This window comes from Heterodontus francisci, chromosome 36, assembly GCF_036365525.1.
Source record: "Heterodontus francisci isolate sHetFra1 chromosome 36, sHetFra1.hap1, whole genome shotgun sequence".
Lineage (NCBI taxonomy): Eukaryota > Metazoa > Chordata > Chondrichthyes > Heterodontiformes > Heterodontidae > Heterodontus > Heterodontus francisci.
Genome location: NC_090406.1, coordinates 21,702,164 through 21,722,145, shown reverse-complemented (window position 1 = coordinate 21,722,145; position 19,982 = coordinate 21,702,164). Strand labels below are relative to the sequence as shown.

At 40.7% G+C, this 19,982-nt stretch overlaps 1 protein-coding gene across 4 annotated transcripts in view; it reads left to right on the top strand.

Annotated features, from left to right (window-relative positions):
• Window positions 1-13,827, top strand: part of ap3d1 (adaptor related protein complex 3 subunit delta 1) — a 124,757-nt gene extending 110,930 nt beyond the window's left edge. For all 4 annotated transcript variants that reach the window (XM_068016312.1, XM_068016311.1, XM_068016310.1 and 1 more), the window contains 7 exons: window positions 1,270-1,317; window positions 4,018-4,207; window positions 5,219-5,307; window positions 5,394-5,479; window positions 8,025-8,146; window positions 10,443-10,522; window positions 13,127-13,827. In XM_068016312.1, coding sequence (XP_067872413.1) covers window positions 1,270-1,317; window positions 4,018-4,207; window positions 5,219-5,307; window positions 5,394-5,479; window positions 8,025-8,146; window positions 10,443-10,522; window positions 13,127-13,225 — 714 coding nt within the window. In that variant the 3' untranslated portion in view covers window positions 13,226-13,827. The remainder of the gene's footprint in view (window positions 1-1,269; window positions 1,318-4,017; window positions 4,208-5,218; window positions 5,308-5,393; window positions 5,480-8,024; window positions 8,147-10,442; window positions 10,523-13,126) is intronic.
• Window positions 13,828-19,982: the final 6,155 nt, after the last annotated feature.

Here is a 19,982-nt window from a genome sequence, read left to right as displayed (position 1 = left end):
TGCATCCAGTTCTGGGCACTGCACTTCAGGAAAGATGTGAGGGCATTGGAGAGAATACAGAAACGATTCACAAGAATGGTTCCAGGGATGTTGCACTTCAGTTATGAAGATAGATTGGAGAAGTCAGGACTGTTTTCCTTGGAGAAAAGAAGGCTGAGAGGAGATTTGATAGAGATATTCAAAAATTCAAAACCATGAGGGGTCTGGACAGAATAGATAGGGAGAAACTGTTCCCACTTGCAAAATGATCAAGAACAAGAGGGCACAGATTTCAAGTAACGGGTAAGAGAAGCAAAAGCGACATGAGGAAAATCTTTATCACGCAGCAAGTGGTTAAGGTCTGGATTGCACTGCCTGAGGGTGTGGTGGAGGCAGGTTCAATTGAAGCATTCGAAGGGAATTAGACTGTTAAAAGGAAGAATATGCAGGGAGAAGGCAGGGGAATGACACTAAGTGAATTGCTCTTTTGGAGCGCCAGTGTGGATACGATGGGCCGAATGACCACCTTTTGTGTTGTGATTGGCTGAAGGGTAGAAAATCAGAGGAAAACAATTTAAGGTGATTGGTAAAAGAAGCAAAGGCGACATGAGGAAAAGCCTTTTTATGCAACAAATGGGTAGGATTTGGAATGCACTGCCTGACTGTGTGGTGGAGGCAGATTCATTTGTGGCTTTCACAAAGGAATTGGACAATTACCTCAAGAAAAAATTAATTGCATCAGCAAAATCGGCAGCAAGCAGAACAAAACTTACTCCAAAATTCTGTTTGAGCTGGTCAACAAGCACCAGCACATTTCTCCAGACAGATGTACATCGTGTTCCAAGACCTGGATGCTGCTAATGCTGGCTGGAATAGCACCACCTTCTGATCCAGAGCATTCCTAAATGATCACTGTAATAAAAAATTAATGGAAAAAGGTGGGATAGTGGGACTCGGGGAGTTGCTTTTGCAGAGTCCCAGCACGGACACGACGGGCCCAATAACCACCACCTGTGCTGTAACCATTCTGAGAGTCTAAAACAGAGTCATTATCTTCTGGACTAGCTTGAATTGCCTAAGGTGGTAAGAGGAGTTTTACTATTTCTCTCCTCCACCCAACCCCGCCCTGGCCCTCCTCCCAAATTGGCTTGTGTTTTCTTGCCCCTTCCAGGAGATTACAGGACTGCAAATTACAACTGTGTTGGACAGACTGGATAAACCAGTGGGTCTTTTTCTGCCTGTCATCTTTGTATATTCGTATATCCTACTGATGATTTTCATATTTTACAGCCAATGTCCAACTACTGCCTTCTAGCAGAAAATTCCTATGTTAAAATGGTGAGTACCATAATATCTCATTATAAATTGTTAGAGTATTTTTATACAAGATGTATTTTATATGAAGCATTACATTTTTTGAAATAGCTCCAGAATAATATTGCTTCAATGTTTCCTGCGTTATTTCATCCCTACTCTTACCAGTTTGCATTTCTTGCCTTCAGGTGGGAGAACTTGCATGGTTTAGTTTGTGGCTTGTTCTGTACATCTGTGCACCATTCAGTTACAGCTAGCAGATTTTTTAAAATGCAGATGATTCTATAACATTTTCAGTATATAACAAATAGGTAAAAGATTGTGATGCACTGTAGTACAGCTTATGTAACCATCCATTTGCAAACAATGTACAATTGATTAGTATACCACCCCAGAATTCTAACTGTAGAGACATTTAAACCAATAGAAATATGTGAAATGTAAATGCAAGATTCACATGTTTGTCATTCTGTACTGTTGAGCAATGAAAAGCTGCACATTGAGATGGAGCTTTAGCAGAGAAAAATAGTCCTTGATGATTGGAGTATGAGAATGGCAAGCAAGGCAATTGATCCACAACTGTATAACATGAGAGCACAGGCCCTTAGTCATTAACTCAACAACAACTTATATTTATACAGCACCCATTAAAATAATAAAACTTCTCAAGATGCTTTACAGGGGCATTATAAAACAAAGTATGACACCAAGCCACAAAAGGAGATATTGGGTTGAATTTTACACCGCCCCAGCGGGTCAGTTGGTGGTATGGGGGCGGCGTAAAATTGAGCAGGAGGCTCCGGGAGGCCTACATGCCCCGCTTCCGCCTCCGGTCAAGGTTACGGCGGTCGGGCGTGGGGGGAAACGGCCCACCCACCCGTGGTCAATCAAGGCCCTTAAGTAACCACTTAAGGGCCCATGCTCTCCTCCATAGATATTTTACCCTTGCCAAGCGGGCATGCTGGGGATGTGAAAAGCCGCCCAATGATAGCTGCTGGCCTTTCCGCGCCCTGGGGGGCGGGGGGGGGGGGTGCATGGCAGTCAGGCACAGGGTGCCCAATTGAGTGCCACCCCAGTCTTCCAGCTCAACCCCGGGACCCAAGACTCCGCCCCCCCCCCCCCCCCCCCCGCCCCCGCACAAAACTACCACTCCTGCCTCACCAGGGAAGGACCGATTTCCCCTGGTGAGGCATGCCCAACTTGCTCACTCTCCAGGGTCCATTGCGTCGGCTGGGCTGTAGTCCCAGCAGTGGCCACCACTCCCGGTGGCACTGCTGGGACTAAGAGCTGCTGGCCTGCTGATTGGCCAACAGTTCACTGAGGCGGGACCTCCTCCCTCAAGTGGGTGGAAGTCCCACCCCGGGACACTTAAAGTGCGGGGACCTGTTGGTGGTGAATTCCTGTCCGCCCAAGGTAGAATTCAGCCCATTGGGTCAGATGAGCTTGGTCAAAGAGGTAGGTTTTAAGGAGTGTTTTAAAGGAGGAAAGTGAGGTGGAGGCGGAGAGGTATAGGGAGAGTATTCCAGAGCTTGGGGCCGAGCCAACTCCTTTCATTTTTTTCCTTCACCCACAGCTTGTTTCGTCAGTCACCGACTGTTGTAAGATGTTTGTTCAGGGAAATCACGGTTTTGGAAAGGGAGTTTTGCAAACTTGATAAATTCATATTTCATCATTTTGTGTTTTTTTTTTAAGTGTCTGCAGTACCAGTTGTGCCTATAGGTGGTTCCATGAAGGGTATTTTCAGTATTAAATGCCTACCCTGTGATGTTCGGTACAAAGTACTCCCCAGCATTTGGTTTTGGCAGTGAAACTTCCCATATAGCTCCACAAAAGTACTGTTCTTTGTTAAGAGTGCTGTGTTATTTGCAGCCTTACTGCAATCAGTCTGTTCCAGTAAGTAGATAGTATGTAAAAGCTCTTTTTATTAACCTGCTGTACAGAAACCTCTCTACCTGAAAAGGCAATGTCCAAATTTATTACTGGAATTTTAAACTGCATCATATCCAGCATCCCTTTCTCAGCCCTCGTCGCCCCAATTTCGATGGAAAATGCTACAGCTTCAATTAGCAGAACCTCAGACTTTACCAGCATTCACAGGCAAGCTAGAACCATTCCCCCCCACCTCCCCCACCCCACCATGGAAATGCAAAAACTTGACTCCAAAGGACAAATTTCGGAGGTCTAATTAGAATAGAACACCACTCTTACCCATTGCCACTGAGTGGGAAATCCAGGGATTTCATTTTTCCACCCCACCCCAAACAGCACAAAGTCAATCCTCTAATAGGTCAATTAAACCCAGTGCAATTCCGCACACTTAAATTAAAACCATGTGATCAGCAGCATGTAACACAGTCTGAGTTGGGGAGAAGAATGAAGATTGTGAGATTTCCACCGCTAATTTGAATGGGATTCAAATGCCATCAAATTCCCTCTGCCGCCATCCCCAGTCCCAACCAACCCATCAAGAAAATACGGACTTGGCAATGACAGTTGAACCCCTTCAACCCCCTAGCTAAGAAGGTTTGCTACCTCATCTTGTCTCCGTCCGGTTCTGTTATTTTTGTCTCCCTTTCTACTGCCACTGTTCCTCCTTGAGCAACGTACTGTACTTGGTCTTTATTCTCCATGTGCAATGCCATGGGAGATTGATTAGTGTATTACGTGTTTGTACTAAAATGATTAAATACAAAAACCAGTTGTATTTTTTGAACTATTTATTAGATGTATGATATTCAAGGAAATCTTCAGGATGGAAGTCAAGTGGTTGTATCAGTTATCTTTGAAAATCGAAGTAGTGGTTATCTCAAATCAATGGAGTTCAATGTTTTGGACTCTCTCAACACTAAACTGGTTCGTTCAGAAGGGTCCTCTACACATGATGGTATATCCGTTCCTTTCCAGCTTCCACCAGGTAAGACATTTCATTGATTGTTATAACATGATGAATAATTTTATTTGCTTCGAGGGTTATATTTTGAGATAACTCTTAACTATTTGAGCATTGCTGTAGAAATTGATTTTAAACTTCTAAGTATGACCACAATCTAAATGCCCGAAGAGCAAACCTATTCTACAACTACAAAGGGGAATTTAAAAAAAAAAAAACTGCTGTTGCCAGAAATCTGAAATAAAAATTGAAAAAAAGAATCAGCTCAGTTTCCATCTGTGAAGAGAAAAGGCAGCTTAATGTTTTGGGTCCTTGGGGAGGATCTCATTGCTTTCTGGATTTTGACTGCCCTGTGCATTTCTCCATTTTCTAATTTCATTTTATATCCCACTGAGTTGTACGTTTTCTTACACCTTGTTCAAGTATGTTTTTAACAGTAATGGACAAGTTGCTGTCGTTCACTTCTTCTTGTCACTTCCTGTATGTAATATACCTGAACAATAAACTTTTTGGTGGTGATGATGCACTATCTTTACTTATACAGTCTATCACCATTTTTTATTGCCATGCTTCTTTTGTTTTCCTATATGTCAGTGGAGGAGCCCACGCACCACAGGAGAAAAGGGACAGTAGTCTGTATAACCCGTAACAGTAGAACTGCATCCATGTTGGGCTGCAACGCAAGCCATTTTTTATTACTTGTTCATGGGACGTGTGAGTCACTGGCAAGGCCCATCCCTAACTGCCCTTGACCACAGCCTTGAACTGCTGCAGTCTCCCACAGAACTGTTTGGTAGGGAGTTCCACGATTTTCAGCCAGTGGCAGTGAAGCAACAGCAATACATTTTCAATGCAGGATGGTGTAACTTGGAGGGGAACTTGCAGAGTTCTTGGGTTGTGATGAAATTCTGAAACCATTTAGGCATTGTATATTTCTGGGTGCATAGTAGATTTACTTCAATTGATCACTGTTGGATTATATTTAGCTGTCATGTTAGAAAACTAGCCTGTTGGAATTGCATTTTGTTTTTGTAGAAGTTTCAAATGAAGCTCGGTTTGTGTTTACTGTGGAAAGCATAGTCATGCCACAGAAGCTGAAAGGAACACTTGCATTTATAGTAAAAGTAAGTTCAATCATTGGCTAATTTTTCTGTTTCTGTATTTTCTTTGCATTATTTTCAGTCTTTCATATAACTATTTTTTTTTCCAGACAGATGATGGATCTTCTCATGAAAAACTTGATTTTAAGTTACACTTCACTTGCACTTCGTACATGATCACAACGCCTTGTTATAGGTTTGTTTTCAAATTCTTCTGTTTTACTGGGAAAGTTTTGCTTAATGAAAACATCAGGGGATTCAAAAACAGTTCAAACAAGAATGATACTTCATTTTAACAGTATCATCTCTTCATGACCATATAATTAAGTCACTGAAGTAAGAACAGAAAAGTCAAGCATGCAATCAAGATCTGAAGTGAAAGACAGGTTAATGTTTTAGGTGAAATCCTTCATCAGAACCATAAAACCCTGTGCTAACAGTGTAGATGCAGCTAGCTAATGAAAAACTTGTACTTTGCGTCACACGATAACCTGATTGTTTGCAACTTTTGGGTAAATGAACATTTATTCTGTTTCCAGTTACTTGTAGTGAAGTACTTTTTGCAGTTAGAGTCATAGTTATACAGCACAGAAACGGGCCCTTCAGCCCACTGTATCCGCGCCAGCCATTAAGCCTGTCTATTCTAATCCCATTTTCCGGCACTTGGCCCTTAGCCTTGTATGCTGTGGCGTTGCAAGTGCCTATCTAAATACTACTTAAATGTTGTGAGGGTTCCTGCCTCTACCACCCCTTCAGGCAGTGTGTTCCAGATTCCAACTACCCGCTGGGTGAAAAAATCTTTCCTCAAATCCCCTCTAAACTCCTGCCCCTTACTTTAAATCTATGCCCCCTGGTTATTGCCACCTTCGCTAAAGGAAAAAGTTTCTTCCTATCTATCCTGTCAATGCCCCTCATAATTCCTCAGCCTTCTCTGCTGTAAGAAAAACAACCCCAGAGATCCAGTCTCTCTTCATAACTGAGATGCTCCAGCCCAGGCAACCTCCTGGTGAATCTCCTCTGCACCCTCTCCAGTGCAATCACATCCTTCCTATAGTGTGGCGACCAGAACTGTACACAGTACCCCAGCTGTGGCCTAACTAGTGTTTTATACAGCTCCATCATAACCTCCCTGCTCTTATATTCTATGCCTCGGCTAATAAAGGCAAGTATCCCATATGCCTTCCTAACCACCTTATCTATCTGTGCTGCAGCCTTCAGTGATCTATGGACAAGTACACCAAGGTCCCTCTGACCCTTGTACTTCCATGGGTCCTACCATCCATTGTATATTCCCTTGCCTTGTTAATCCTTCCAAAATGCATCACCTCACACTTTTCTCAGGACTAAATTCCATTTGCCACTTACCAGCCCATCTATGTTGTCCTGTAATCTAAGGCTATCCTCCTCGCTATTTACGACACCACCAATTTTTGTGTCATCTGCGAACTTACTGATCATACCTCCTATATTCATATCTAAATCATTAATGTACATTACAAACAGTAAGGGTCCCGGCACCGATCCCTGCACACATCATAGATCTTTGTCTTCTAGTGGGTGGTATGATGTGGTGGCATGCCACTTCAGTTTTACTGGTAAATAAGTAACACAACTAGTGGTATTTTGTTCATTTATTGAAAGCTATGCTTTTGTAAGTCCACAATCCTTCAATAGAAGCATCCTGTTCTTCCTGTCTTTTATCTTGTTCGTTTAATTCCTGGTATTTGTATCTGGAATAATTGCTTAGTATCATAATGATATTGGCTAGGAGTGTCTGCAGCAATAAAATAGCTCCAATATTTCTTGTACCCAGCATCCTCAGTGTTTGTGAGCTGTTGAAAGTTTTTTTAAAACATATTTAACAACTCTAATTAAATTGAAGAAATTGGCAGGACTTTGTTAAAGGTCTGTTGATTGAAAGATAAACAATTAGGGACTTGCAGCACCAAACTTGGTCAGGGCTCATGGTTAGCTCCTAGCTTATGACACAACACCTATGTAACTGGTAATATAAATCTGATAATTTGAGTTTATGACAGTAAAAGCAGGCATAATGTATATTAATTGGAGTATACCAGCAAATGCTGTAATGTAATTTGGTGGTTATGGTACTGGGCAAGCAACCACTGACAAGTTGTAACTTCAATAAATTTAATTTGTACACAAACAAGTGAAAGAAGCTGCACGAGAGCTGCTTTTTATTTTTTTTGGTTCAACACCCAGCTAGTCCACTAAAGTCGTTCATGGAAGGGAATCTGTCACCCCTTCCTGGCCTGGTCTAAATGTGATTCTAGTTACACTACATAATTGACCCTTAATGCCCAGTTAAGTAGTCTTGCAGGCCTCTCAGTTAGTAAGACGATCACTTCTCAAAGATGTCCACAACCTTGGGGAACTAAGGATAGGCAATAAATGTAGCCTTGCCAGCTACTAAGAACAACAGCAGATGTTTCACGTTTTAAGTATTCTTCAAACTGGACAAGAATTCACTGGCTACAATGATGCCAATGTAGGGGATAAGTAATGGCAAATTGAGTAAGTGCAGGTAAACTTTCTTTTAAAAGAAAAGTTTTCTGATGAGGGTAGTAGTTGGTATTTTTTTCATTCTCAGTGTATGCTCAAGTTGTGCTACTTGCATTGACATTCTCTCATTGCCTTACAAACTTGTCCTTTCTTCCTTTCACCGATAGGTTCTTGATTACAGAGTACCATTTCTAAATGCTTCCTCTTTACTTTTGCAGTGACGCATTTGCAAAATTGCTAGAATCTGGTGAACTAAAGATGAGTTCAATAAAAGTAGATGGAATAAGTATTTCCTTCCAGCTCCTTTTGGCAAAGATTTGTTTTCATCACCACTTCTCAGGTACTTCTTTCTGTACACAGGATTGTTTTGCTGTTTTCACATTTCAAGATTCCTTTAAATGTTAATGGCCTGTATACAGCTGACTTTGTCCTTTTAAGAGTTGGTTTCAGATAAACTGAATGGAAATCACAGCTCTACAATGTGCCAGCTGATCAATTCAGAGCCATTGTGGAACATTCAAAGCCCACAGAAAATGTACTTGGACTTTCACATGTGAACGTTGCAGTGAAAGCTGAAAGAAGCAAGTATTCTAGTGGCTGAATGCTGTTCTCTGCCGTCAACTTACTTCATGTGGACAAAATGTTTTTGGAATACCAGTGGCACCCAGCTGTTTTATTTTGTCCACCACAAAGTACTTTCTTGCATCGTTGAAAACAAGTTTACTTGACACATTCAGTTTCCAACGAATGCAATGGTTGTATTTACTGCATCCAAACGCTGGCTCCTGCTGAAATTGGCTGAATCCAGTGCATTTTTTTGTGTGGTACATTTGACACTAACATAATTTTTAGTGCCCAGGATGCATTCCAACTTAACCTAGCCATTGTCATGTAAAAATGCATCATCAGAGTTTATCTCTCACTAAGCAATTGTAATGGAGCCACAATAGCGCTCTTTACACAGTGGGTTAAGGGTTGCTGATTTTGCCTATCTGCCTGAGACTGATGCTCTTAATCTCCTCTTGGAGATTGAGGGTTTGTTCTTGCCAAAATAATGAAGAATAAAACTGCCCTAGCAGTCTGTTAGTAATACATTTACAATTATAGCAATGTACTTGCATTATTAATGGGTATTAAGTATATCCAGCAAGGTTCAGACCGACACTATATTCAATCCATTCTGCTTCATATGCTCAGTGTATGTTCATTTGCATTAGTTACATTGACATTTTTTTGAATAGAACTATATGGACCAGTTTTTAAGTTGCTACTCATAATGGACTTCAAAGGCTACCTCAAAATTCTGACAACGTGCTTCATTCTGATACAGCTACATAAATCACACCTAAAGCATGTCATTACTTTTCAGACTGTAATAAATTAATTCTCTTTTTTTTTCTCTCTTGCTCTCTCTTCTGGACTTGCCCTCCAAATGCGTGCATATTAAGAGATCCATCATTCAGTGGAAATGCTAACTGGCCTGCTGCTGGAACATGAGCTCCAACGTTGAAACTTTGGTCATTCTCAAATCACAGAATTGTTGCAGCACAGAAGGAGGCCATTCGGCCTTTCATGTCTGCACCAGCTCTCCGAATGAGCAATTCTCCTAGTGCTAAGCCCCCACCTTCTCGCCATAATCCTGCACATTCTTCCTTTTTCATATAACAGTCTAATTCCCTTTTGAATGCCTGGATTGAACCTGCCTCCAGTACACACTCAGGCAGTGCATTCCAGATCCTAACCACTAGTTGCGTAAATAGTTTTTCCTCATGTCGTCATTGCTTCCTTTTGTCAATTACCTTAAATCTGTGCCCCCTCGTTCTTGATCCTTTCACGAGTGTGGACAGTTTTTTTCTATCTACTTTGTCCAGACCCCTCCTGATTTTGAATGCCTCTATCAAATCTTTCAGCCGCCTTTTCAAGGAAAACAGTCCTAACTTCTCCAATATATCTTCAGGTTTGGTGTTCTATCTGGACTTCTCTGACCCACACACAATAATAAACTGATGCTTTTGCCATTCATCGACCTATCTCGATAATGGGGCATCTGAGGAAGTGCATGTGCATCAGATGCTAAGTTGACAAGGCTATTGTGAGGAAATGAAACCAGTTGGAGTGTATCATTTATCTTCAGATTACCAAAAAAAGCCTCTAATAAAGCTGCTATTTTACTGCTTGCTGCCTACCTATCTATTGGTGCAGAGAGCCCTCCAGTTAAATCTTGTTTGTGTATAATGTTGGCTCATTATCTCCTGAAGAATGCAGTATTTTGATTGAAACTCTATATGTTGAGTTTTAGATTATAAAATGAAAGAGCCTTTTCTCTCCAAATCCCATTCCAGAAATATCAATTTTCTGGAACTATCTGCAGCCATCTCTTAGCCTCTTGTGCTTTGTTAAAAAATGCTGCAAAATAGTTTCATAATATTTATAGATTTTCTACTTTAACCTTTGTTAGTACAGTCTATATCTTGTAATTTTTTTTAAATGGATGATGGAAAAGTGCAGTGAGTTTGTAACTACATTTTAAAAAGTGTGAAATTCTGCTTCACTGGAAAATGTCATGTCTTATATTAGTGATTTTGAAATCGTACATTGTGATAGCGTGTGTGAAATCTTTCTTTCCATCCTCACAGTCGTGGAACGAATCAATTCATGTGCATCTATGTATAGCCGCTCTATCCAGGGTCATCACATGTGTCTTTTGGTGAAAATGGTGAGTATGAGCCTATAACTCGAACATTGTGATGTATCCTTGCCAGAATCCTTTTCACTTGTGTATCATCCTTGACCTCCATCAATTTCTGAAAGCTAGGAGGTGACTCCAATAGTTTAAGCCCATCAACAGAATTTAGTCACTTGTAAGTTGGCTTTTCTAATCAATTACTTTTAGACCTGGAAATGCATGAAACTGCCTGCATATCCTGTTTGTGTGCATCATGTTTATCTCACAGACCTCTTGTTTGGTTGACTTCTGCAGGATGCCACCACAATCTTCATTGCTCTTTTTGAAAGGGAGGAATCTGGAGATTTATGCTGTTTCCAAATTTGCTGAAGAGTAAAACCTAACCTAACATTTCTTTGGAAACCACGTAGAACTTGGCCTATTTATGCTTTAAATGCATTGGTTTGTTTCAGAATCAAGAAGACAGTGCAAACTTAGTAGAAATAGATTATGTATTTAGAAACAATGCTGTTTTCAAGATGTTCACTGTGTTTTTGGGAGCCTGAAGTACCAGTTTCAATTCAGAATTTTAAAGTTTGTGTAATACTTTGTAAGTACTCTTAACTGCCCCAATGCAATTGATTTGTCTGTTCATTCTACTGTTGGCAGATATCACCCATGTTACCCCTAGCTGGAAACTGTAAGAGACCAGCTACGTTAGGTCTTCGTTGTGAGAGCTATTCTGCAAATATAGGCAACAAGTCTGCCCATGGGAGGCTGACATCAGTAGTGGGAAAAATGCTAGAGTCCATTATAAAAGACGTAATAGCAGAGCACTTGGAAAACAATGACACGATCGGAGAAAGTCAACATGGATTTGCGAAAGGGAAATCATGCTTGACAAATCTACTGGAATTTTTTGAAGATGTAACTATAGAATAGATATGGGACATCCAGTGGATGTGGTGTATTTGGACTTTCAGAAGGCTTTCGATAAGGTCCCACATAAGAGATTAGCGTGCAAAATTAAAGCACATGGGATTGGGGGTAAGGATAGAGGATATTGGATCTTGTTGGATAGAGAACTGGCTGGCAGACAGGAAACAAAGAGTAGGAATAAACACGTCTTTTTCCGAGTGGCAGGCAGTGACTAGTGGGGTACCGCAAGGATCAGTGCTAGGACCCCAGCTATTCACAATATATATTAATGATATAGATGAGGGAATTAAATGTAATATATCCAAGTTTGCAGACAACACAAAGCTGGGTGGGAGTGCAAGCTGTGAGGAGGATGCGGAGAAGCTCCAGTTGATTTGGACAGGTTTAGTGAGTGGGCAAATACATGGCAGATGCAGTATAATGTGGATAAATGTGAAGTTATCCATTTTGGTGGCAAAAACAGGAAGACAGATTATTATCTGAACGGGAGTAGATTGGGAAAGGGGGAGGTGCAACAAGACCTGGGTGTCTTTGTGCACCAGTCGCTGAAAGTAAGCTTGCAGATGCAGCAGGCAGTTAAGAAGGCAAATGGTATGTTGGCCTTCATAGCAAGAGGATTCGAGTACAGGAGCAGAGATGTCTTGCTGCAGTTATACAAGGCCTTGGTGAGACTGAACCTTGAGTGTTGTGTGCAGTTTTGGTCTCCTTATCTGAGAAAGGATGTTCTTGCTATGGAGGGAGTGCAGTGAAGGCTCACCAGACTGATTCCTGGGATGGCAGGACTGATGTATGAAGAGAGATTGGGTCAATTAGGCTTGTATTCGCTAGAGTTTAAAAGAATGAGAGGGGATCTCATAGAAACCTACAAATTCTAACAGGACTGGGCAGACTAGATGCAGGAAGGATGTTCCCGATGGCGGGTGAGTCCAGGACCAGGGGTCATAGTCTAAGGATAAGGGATAAGCCATTTAGGACTGAAATGAGGAGAGATTTCTTCACCCAGAGAGTGGTGAACCTGTGGAATTCTCTACCACGGAAATCAGTTGAGGCCAAATTATTAAATATGTTCAAGAAAGAGTTAGATATAGTTCTTAGGGCTAAAGAGATACGGGGAGAAAACGGAAACAGGGTACTGAGTTTGGATGATCAGCCATGATCTTATTGAATGGCGGAGCAGGCTCAAAGGGCCGAATGGCCTGCTCCTGCTATTTTTCTATATCTCATTGTAAGAGCAAGTATCCATGTCCCATATGCCAATCCTGGTCTTATTCCCACTGTTTTATAATTTTACTGATATTCTCCCCTCTTCCGACTCATACTGGAATAAAGTTCCAAAAAATGTCAGCAGCCCATCAGTATCTCACCCACGTGGGTATCCTTTTAAGACGAGATAGTTGAGTTTTAGGCTTTTCAATCACAAAAGACATCACAGCTGAGCAAGCACATAAATCAGTCGTGTTGAGACTGGTTGCAGTACCCCTGCCATTGCCCTGGCACAGACAAATGATAACGCTTGGTCTTAATAGTTCAAGGTTACACTGGGTTGCATTTGTCAACTTAATTAGGGGAGCTCAAGATTTTGTCAAGTATTTTTCAGACTGAAATTTTGAATATGAAAGTAAACTTTATCAAGTTAGAGATTTATCTTATAAAAGTGTGAACTGACCTCTCTGCATTTATACTAAGTGTGAAGCTTTACCATTTTATTTTAAATAGGGTGATAGCTCCGTCTCTGTGGATGGGAAATGCAGTGATTCTACCCTTCTTGGAAACCTACTTGATGAATTGAAGCAGACATTGACAGAAAAGTGCTGAGCTGTTGTAAATCATACTAGAACTGTATTATGTTTTCCCCTGAAAGCATGAGCTACTTAACACAAGGCATGTGAATTATTTATCTTCACAGTCATTTGCAATTAGACATCCTAATCACGTATTCAAGGTTTTTTTGAGTTTTTCTGGCCACTACTCCACATACAGTTTCACCACAATCTCGTAACGCAGACGTGTGTATATACTGGTTACTGAGACCAGCACCGTTCAAATGTCCAGACTCCTAGAGTGTATTGAACCAGTTTGTGTATTTCAAATTGATACTGCATTCCTGAAGAATTGAACTGTAGTGATGCTGTGCGAGCAGCTGTGAACCCAAAGTAGTCTGCCAGTCCTGTCAGACACTGAACATTTACTTTAAATTTGTCTTAATTAAATGTTTATTCCAAAAATAATGGTGTTTTGTTTGATGGTCAAAACTGTCAATTTAGCATGTAGAGCTCTCATAGAATCCTGTGTGTTGATTCTCGGGTTTTGAACAAAGTGTTTAAAATTATTTACTATCAACATTCCCTCTTGGAGATTAAAAAATGACAAGCTGCTGTATCTTTTGTGTCGATAAACCAATAAAAATGTAAAACCTTCTGTTGACTTCCTTTTTTTAAAAAAAGTGCCACCTGTTGCCATTTATTTTTCATTCTATTGTGCAGCAGGTGCCTTCTGTCGTCACCTAATTTGCCATGCAATCAGGCAAATGTTTTTGAACTTATTACATCATTTCCCAGTGTATAGGAAACCTTTTACTGAAGTAGAAAGACCACACCTGATCAAAAACAAGTGTTTGATTGTCTGCCTTGTTTATAACAGAGTACACACTCAAACCTTTCTTCCTTTAGTCACATGTAAATTTGCTGTGCAGCAGTGACCATGTGACCACTTGGTTCTGCGGACCGAATTTCTGAAGTAACTCAATTTGGTCGCCTTTATTTGTTTGTGTGATGTGGGCATTGCTGGCAAGGCCAGCATTTATTGTCCATCCCTAATCGCCCTTGACAAGGTGGTGGTGAGCTGCCTTGAACTGCTGCAGTCCTTGGGGTATAGATACACCTACAGTGCTATAAGAAAGGGAGTTGTAGGATTTTGACCCCACAACAGTGAAGGAATGGCAATATAGTTCTAAGTCTGAATGGTGTGCGCTTGGTGGTGGTGTTCCCATGCATCTGCTGCCCTTGTCCTTCTAGGTGGTCGAGGTCACGGGTTTGGAAGGTGCTGGCGAAGGAGCCTTGGTGAGTTGCTGCAGTGCATCTTCTAGATGGTACTGCTGGCACTGCGTCAGTGATGGGTTGCCAATCACGCGGGTTGCTTTGTCCTGGATGGTGTCAAGTTTCTTGTGTTGTTGGAGCTGCACCCATCCAGGCAAGTGGAGAGTATTCCATCACACTCCTAACTGTAGATGGTGGACAGGCATTGGGGAGATTGGTGAGTTACTCGCCACAGAATTCCCAGCCTCTGACCTGCTTTAAATGCTGTGGCTACATGTGGCTGATCCAGTTCAGTTTCTGGTCAGTAGTAACCCCCAGGATGTTAGTGGGGGATTCAGCAATGGTAATGCTGTTGAATGTCAAGGGGAGATGGTTAGATTCTCTTATTGGAGATGGTCATTGCCTGGCATTTGTGTGGTGCGAATGTAACTTGCCACTTATCAGCCCAAACCTGGATGGACATATTTAAAATAAACTCTTAAATTCATGAACTGACAATGGACAATACTACAGGCAGATTATTTGTATCAAGGGTTATCCAAATGCATGCAGAATTACTTGAAATTCAATGCCGAGAAAGAATAGAAGGTGACAAAGGTTGGCCAAATTGGAAGCATGCAGAGGGAAGAGCAGAATAAAAAGATGGTGAGAAAGACAAATAATTAGTTTGGAAAATGAGAAATAGGCACGGAGAATTTATATAGTACCTTGTGTAATAATATCCCACTACACACAACTGAATTATTTTTGAAGCCCAGTACCTTGGCAACCAAAGCAATTATTCTGTGGCAGCAATATCTCTTAAGCAGCCGTGAAATTCTTTTTGTGATGGTGTTCAGTTGCCTAGGATGCTAAGAGAAATCCCTGCACCTCTTCGAATAGTGCCTTGAGATCCACATTCACTGAGCAATGTAGATGGCACCTTGGTTTAAGGTGTCCAGCCAGAGCAGTGCTCCTTTAGTGCTGTGTTGGGAATGTCAGCCTGTGTTGTGCTGAAGGGACAGTTTTCTTTGTTCATGAACAGTGTCAACAGGAAGTTGACTGCAATGGCTTTAAACTTCTTTCTGTGAAGCAACCTGTGCAAATAGTAATGCAGTCCCAGAGACCCATGTCCTGCATTCCAGAAACTCGTCCTCTACCCAAAGGATAATTTGTCATTTTAGCAGAAAATGTTTGCATGTAACAACAGAAGTAGTGTGCTAATAAGTAGAAAGCACAAATGTTATGACCTGGAGGAGCTCCCTCGGGGCTGGTGACCCCATTTAAAAAACATGTACTCAAAAAACATAATTGTCAAACCTTGTTTTTTAAAAGAAAAGTTTAAAAGCTAGGTCGCTATGTTTCCTTTGCACGTGAATTTAATTAGCATCACAATGAGTCCAATTACATAATTTTTCTATTTAGATTGCAAGGTATTTAATTTTGTGGCAATTGTCACCTTGGTTCCAGCTTCCGTGACTGAATGCTTGAACTGATCACTAGTAGACATGCAGCATGGTTGCAGTTTACAGTTGATTAGTGGGAGATTTGGGTCATTGTATTTCATCTTTCTGTTCAATTTATTTAGCATCCATCTGCATAACACTTGGTTTGATATTTTTGAAATTTGGCGTATATTATGATCAGGAGCAAATTCTTCATCTCAGCTTTGCTGCCTCCTCCCCGCCTCCCCCCTCCCCCAAAAACAAAAAGCCCAAACACACCACACATTCATACACTGGGCTTGGAGGAGCTTCCTTTCGCCCAAAATGGATCATTTTACAGCAAGGGACATGGAGCTGGGTTAAGGATACATCAAGTCCATATAAAAAAAAAAGAATAATTACTGTAGTTTTAAACATTGCATTTAATTTCACACATTTTTCTCTTGAAATTGAAATAGTCTGGATGCCAGTCTGCTGCTGCTTTATTTCAGCCTAATGCTAGTCTATGAATTTAAATTCCTTATTGCATTAATGAGATTTTGAGGATGGCAGCTGCTCACAAAAACAAAGGGCACTCATTATAGAATATTGAAATGTGTGGTTGCTAACTTGAAATTAAAAGCTAATGAAGATTTTTTAAATTTATATTAAAAACATGTCCATAAGAAGGAAATTGCATTTTTATAGCACTTTCATCACTGCCGGATGTCCCAAAGTGCTTTGTAAACACTGAATAAACGGGGTAGAGACAGAGAAACTATTTCATCTACTGTGGAATCCCGAACAAGGGCCCATAATTGTAAACTTGGAGCTGGGCTATTTAGAAGTGAAATCAGGAACCACTTTTTCATACAAAAGGTAGTGGGATTCTGGAACACTTTTCCCCAACAGGCTGTGGAGCTGGGCCAGTTGAAATTTTCCAGATAGGTCCAGAGATTTTTTTTGGTAGTGAGGTAAATTGATCAGAGGCAAGTAAATGAAGTTGAGGTAAAGATCATCTGTGATCTGACTGTGATTAGCTCCTTATCCTGTGACTGTACACCAGCCAGGGGAAACCTCTCTGTGTCTACCCTGTCAAGCCCCCTCAGAATCTTGTATATTTCTGAGATCACCTCTCATTCTTCTAAGCTCTAGAGAATATAGACCCAATTTGCTCAGCCTATCATCATAGGACAACCCTCTCATCCCAGGGACCAATGTAGTGCACCTTTGCTGTACCGCTTCCAATGCCAGTATATCCTCCCTTAAATATGGAGACCAAAACTGCACACAGTACTCCAGGTGTGGTCTCACCAAAGCCCTGTATAGTTGTAACAAGACTGCTTTATTTTTGTACTCCTTGCAATAAAGGCCAATATCCCTTTGTCCTTCCTAATTACTTGCTGTACCTGCATGCTAACCTGCTGTGTTCCTTGTACAAGTACACCTAAGTCCCTCTGAGCATTAACATTTAGAAGTTTCACGCCTTTTAAAAAAAATTCTGCTTTTCTGTTGCTATTAAAATGAATAACCTCACACTTACCCACATTATCTCCCATCTGCCACCTTGTTGCCCACTTGCATTATCTCTTTGCAGCCTCTTTGTGTCCTCCTCAGAGCTTGCATTCCCATCTAGCTTTGTCTCATCAGCAAACTTAGATACATTACCCTCTGTCTCTTTATCTAAGTCATTAATAATAGATTGTAAATGGCTGAAGCTCCAGCACTGATCCTTACAGCACTCCCGTAGTTGCAGTCTGCCAACTTGAAAATGCTCGTTTATCCCTATTCTTTGTTTCCTGTCTGTCAACCAATCTTCAATCCATGCTAATATATTACCCCCAACTCCATGACCCCTTGCGTATTAACCTTTTGTGTGGCACCTTATCAAATGCCTTTAGAAAATCCAAGTATCTACTGGTTCTCGGTTATCTACCCTACTAGTTACATGCTCAAAAAACTCAATAAATTTGTCAAATACGATTTCTCTTTTGTAAAACCATATCGACTTTGATCATGCTATGATTTTCTAAGTGCATTGTTACGACTTCCTTAATAATAAATTCCAGCACTTTCCCGAAAACTGATGTTAGACTAAACTGGCCTGTAGTCCCCTGTTTTCTCTCCCTCCTTGAATAGCAATGTTACATTTGCTAACTTTGAATCCACTGGGACCGTTCTAGAATCTAGGGAATTTTGGAAAGTCATAACCGTGCATCCACTTTCTGCAGCTACTTCTTTGAGAGCCCTAGGATGTAGGTCATCAGGTTCTGGGGATGTGTCAGATTTTAATCCTTTAGGTTCTTCCAGTACTTTTACTCTGCTGATATCGATTACCCATCTGGTTCACTAATGTCCTTTAGGGAAGGAAATCTGCTGTCCTTACCGGATCTGGCTTACATGTAACTCCAGATCCACAGCAATGTGGTTGACTGTTACATGCCCTCGAAATGGCCCAGCAAGCCACTCAGGTCAAGGGCAATTAGGGATGGGCAATAAATGCTGGCCTGGCCTGCGACACCCACATCCCATGAATAAATTTTTTTTTAAACTTAATTTTCTCACTCTTATTAGCCTCTAAGTTACCCTCTATTTCTGGTATGTAACTTGTATCTTCTACTGTGAAGACAGACTCAAAATATTCAATATTTCTGCCATTTCCCATAATCATTTCTCCTGTCTCTGCCTCTGAGGGACCAATGTTTACTTTAGCTATTCTCCTTTGTATATACTTGTAAAAACTCTTAGAATCTGTTTTTATATTCCTGCTTACTTTACTCATATTTTTCCCTTTTTTATCAACTTTTTGGTGTCCCTTTGCTGTTTTCTAATACACTCCCAATCCTCAGGCTTACTACTATTCTTTGCAGCATTATAAGTCTCTTACTTTATTTTTTATTATTGTTTATTGAACAATGCACATGCAAACAACTGTTAATACACAAGGGTCAAGCACTTAGTTGAACATCTCTAGGAACTGGAGTATGATTCCCGCTGCCTACAAAATATTTTGGTGGGAAAAATCTGTTAATTCTTAATCCTGCAGTTGAATATCCTCCATAGGATTAGGCCTGTCAGAACGACAAAAGTCGTGTAACGTGTTGTAGATAACAATGGCTTCTTTACAAAAAACCCAGACGTAGAAAATGAGAGAATCATGATTGCTGTCTGGAAAACGGATTCACCTCAACACTCAATCTAGTAGTTGTTCTACAAAAATAGGGTGCTGTAATGAAAAGTTCCACAATTTGGCTTTTAAAAATTCGCATCCTGAACAGCTGAGAGTATCTCCTCTTTATTGCCAATTTTATACCTCAAATTATGCCCAGCCTTATTGTAATATAAAAAAGCATACATTGTAATAAAATTAGGCTAGCGAATATGCAAGTGCACTTTAGGCTAGTGTAAAAGGCCAGTTGGAAAATTCAACGTTGCAAGATTCAGATAGGGATCTGGTGATAAGAATCTTTGCTTGATGTCCTGGCCCTGAATATCCCCTACACCAGAGTCAGCCATCCTGCTACACATACGGTTTGCCCTAGTGTCAATCATTAAGGAGATAATGAAGTTGTTACAACAGAAGTAAATTTGAAATTTTAGTTCCACACTTGCTCTAATTTTCTTTCAATTACAGCATACGGGATTTAAGGAATACGTCCAGAGGTGATTTCCTACATTACAACAGTGACTACACTTCATTGGCTGTAAAGTTCTTTGGGATGAACTGAGGTTATAAAAGGCACTATATGAATGCAGGACTTGAGTCTTAATTTCACACACACGCACACACACCAGAAAGCACATTTCCACCTTAAGCACCTTCACAATGAATGGCAAGAGTGAGATTTTTCAATAGTCGACTTTTTTTTTAGCTCCAGTCGGTATAAGTGACAGAATAATTTTGCAAGACTTGCAATTTAAAAGCAATTAAAAATGAGAACCTTTGACCTCTCTGAAAGATATTAGTTATTAAATTTAAATGAAAAACATGCTGTAGTTATGGAAAGATCACATTCAGTGTAACCTACAGATGATACAAGTATTTTCTGTTTCATTAGTCATTAATTTATTTTTAAACAGACCACATCCTCCTAGCAGCTAATAAGCAGCAAAATACTGTGCTTTGATCCACCT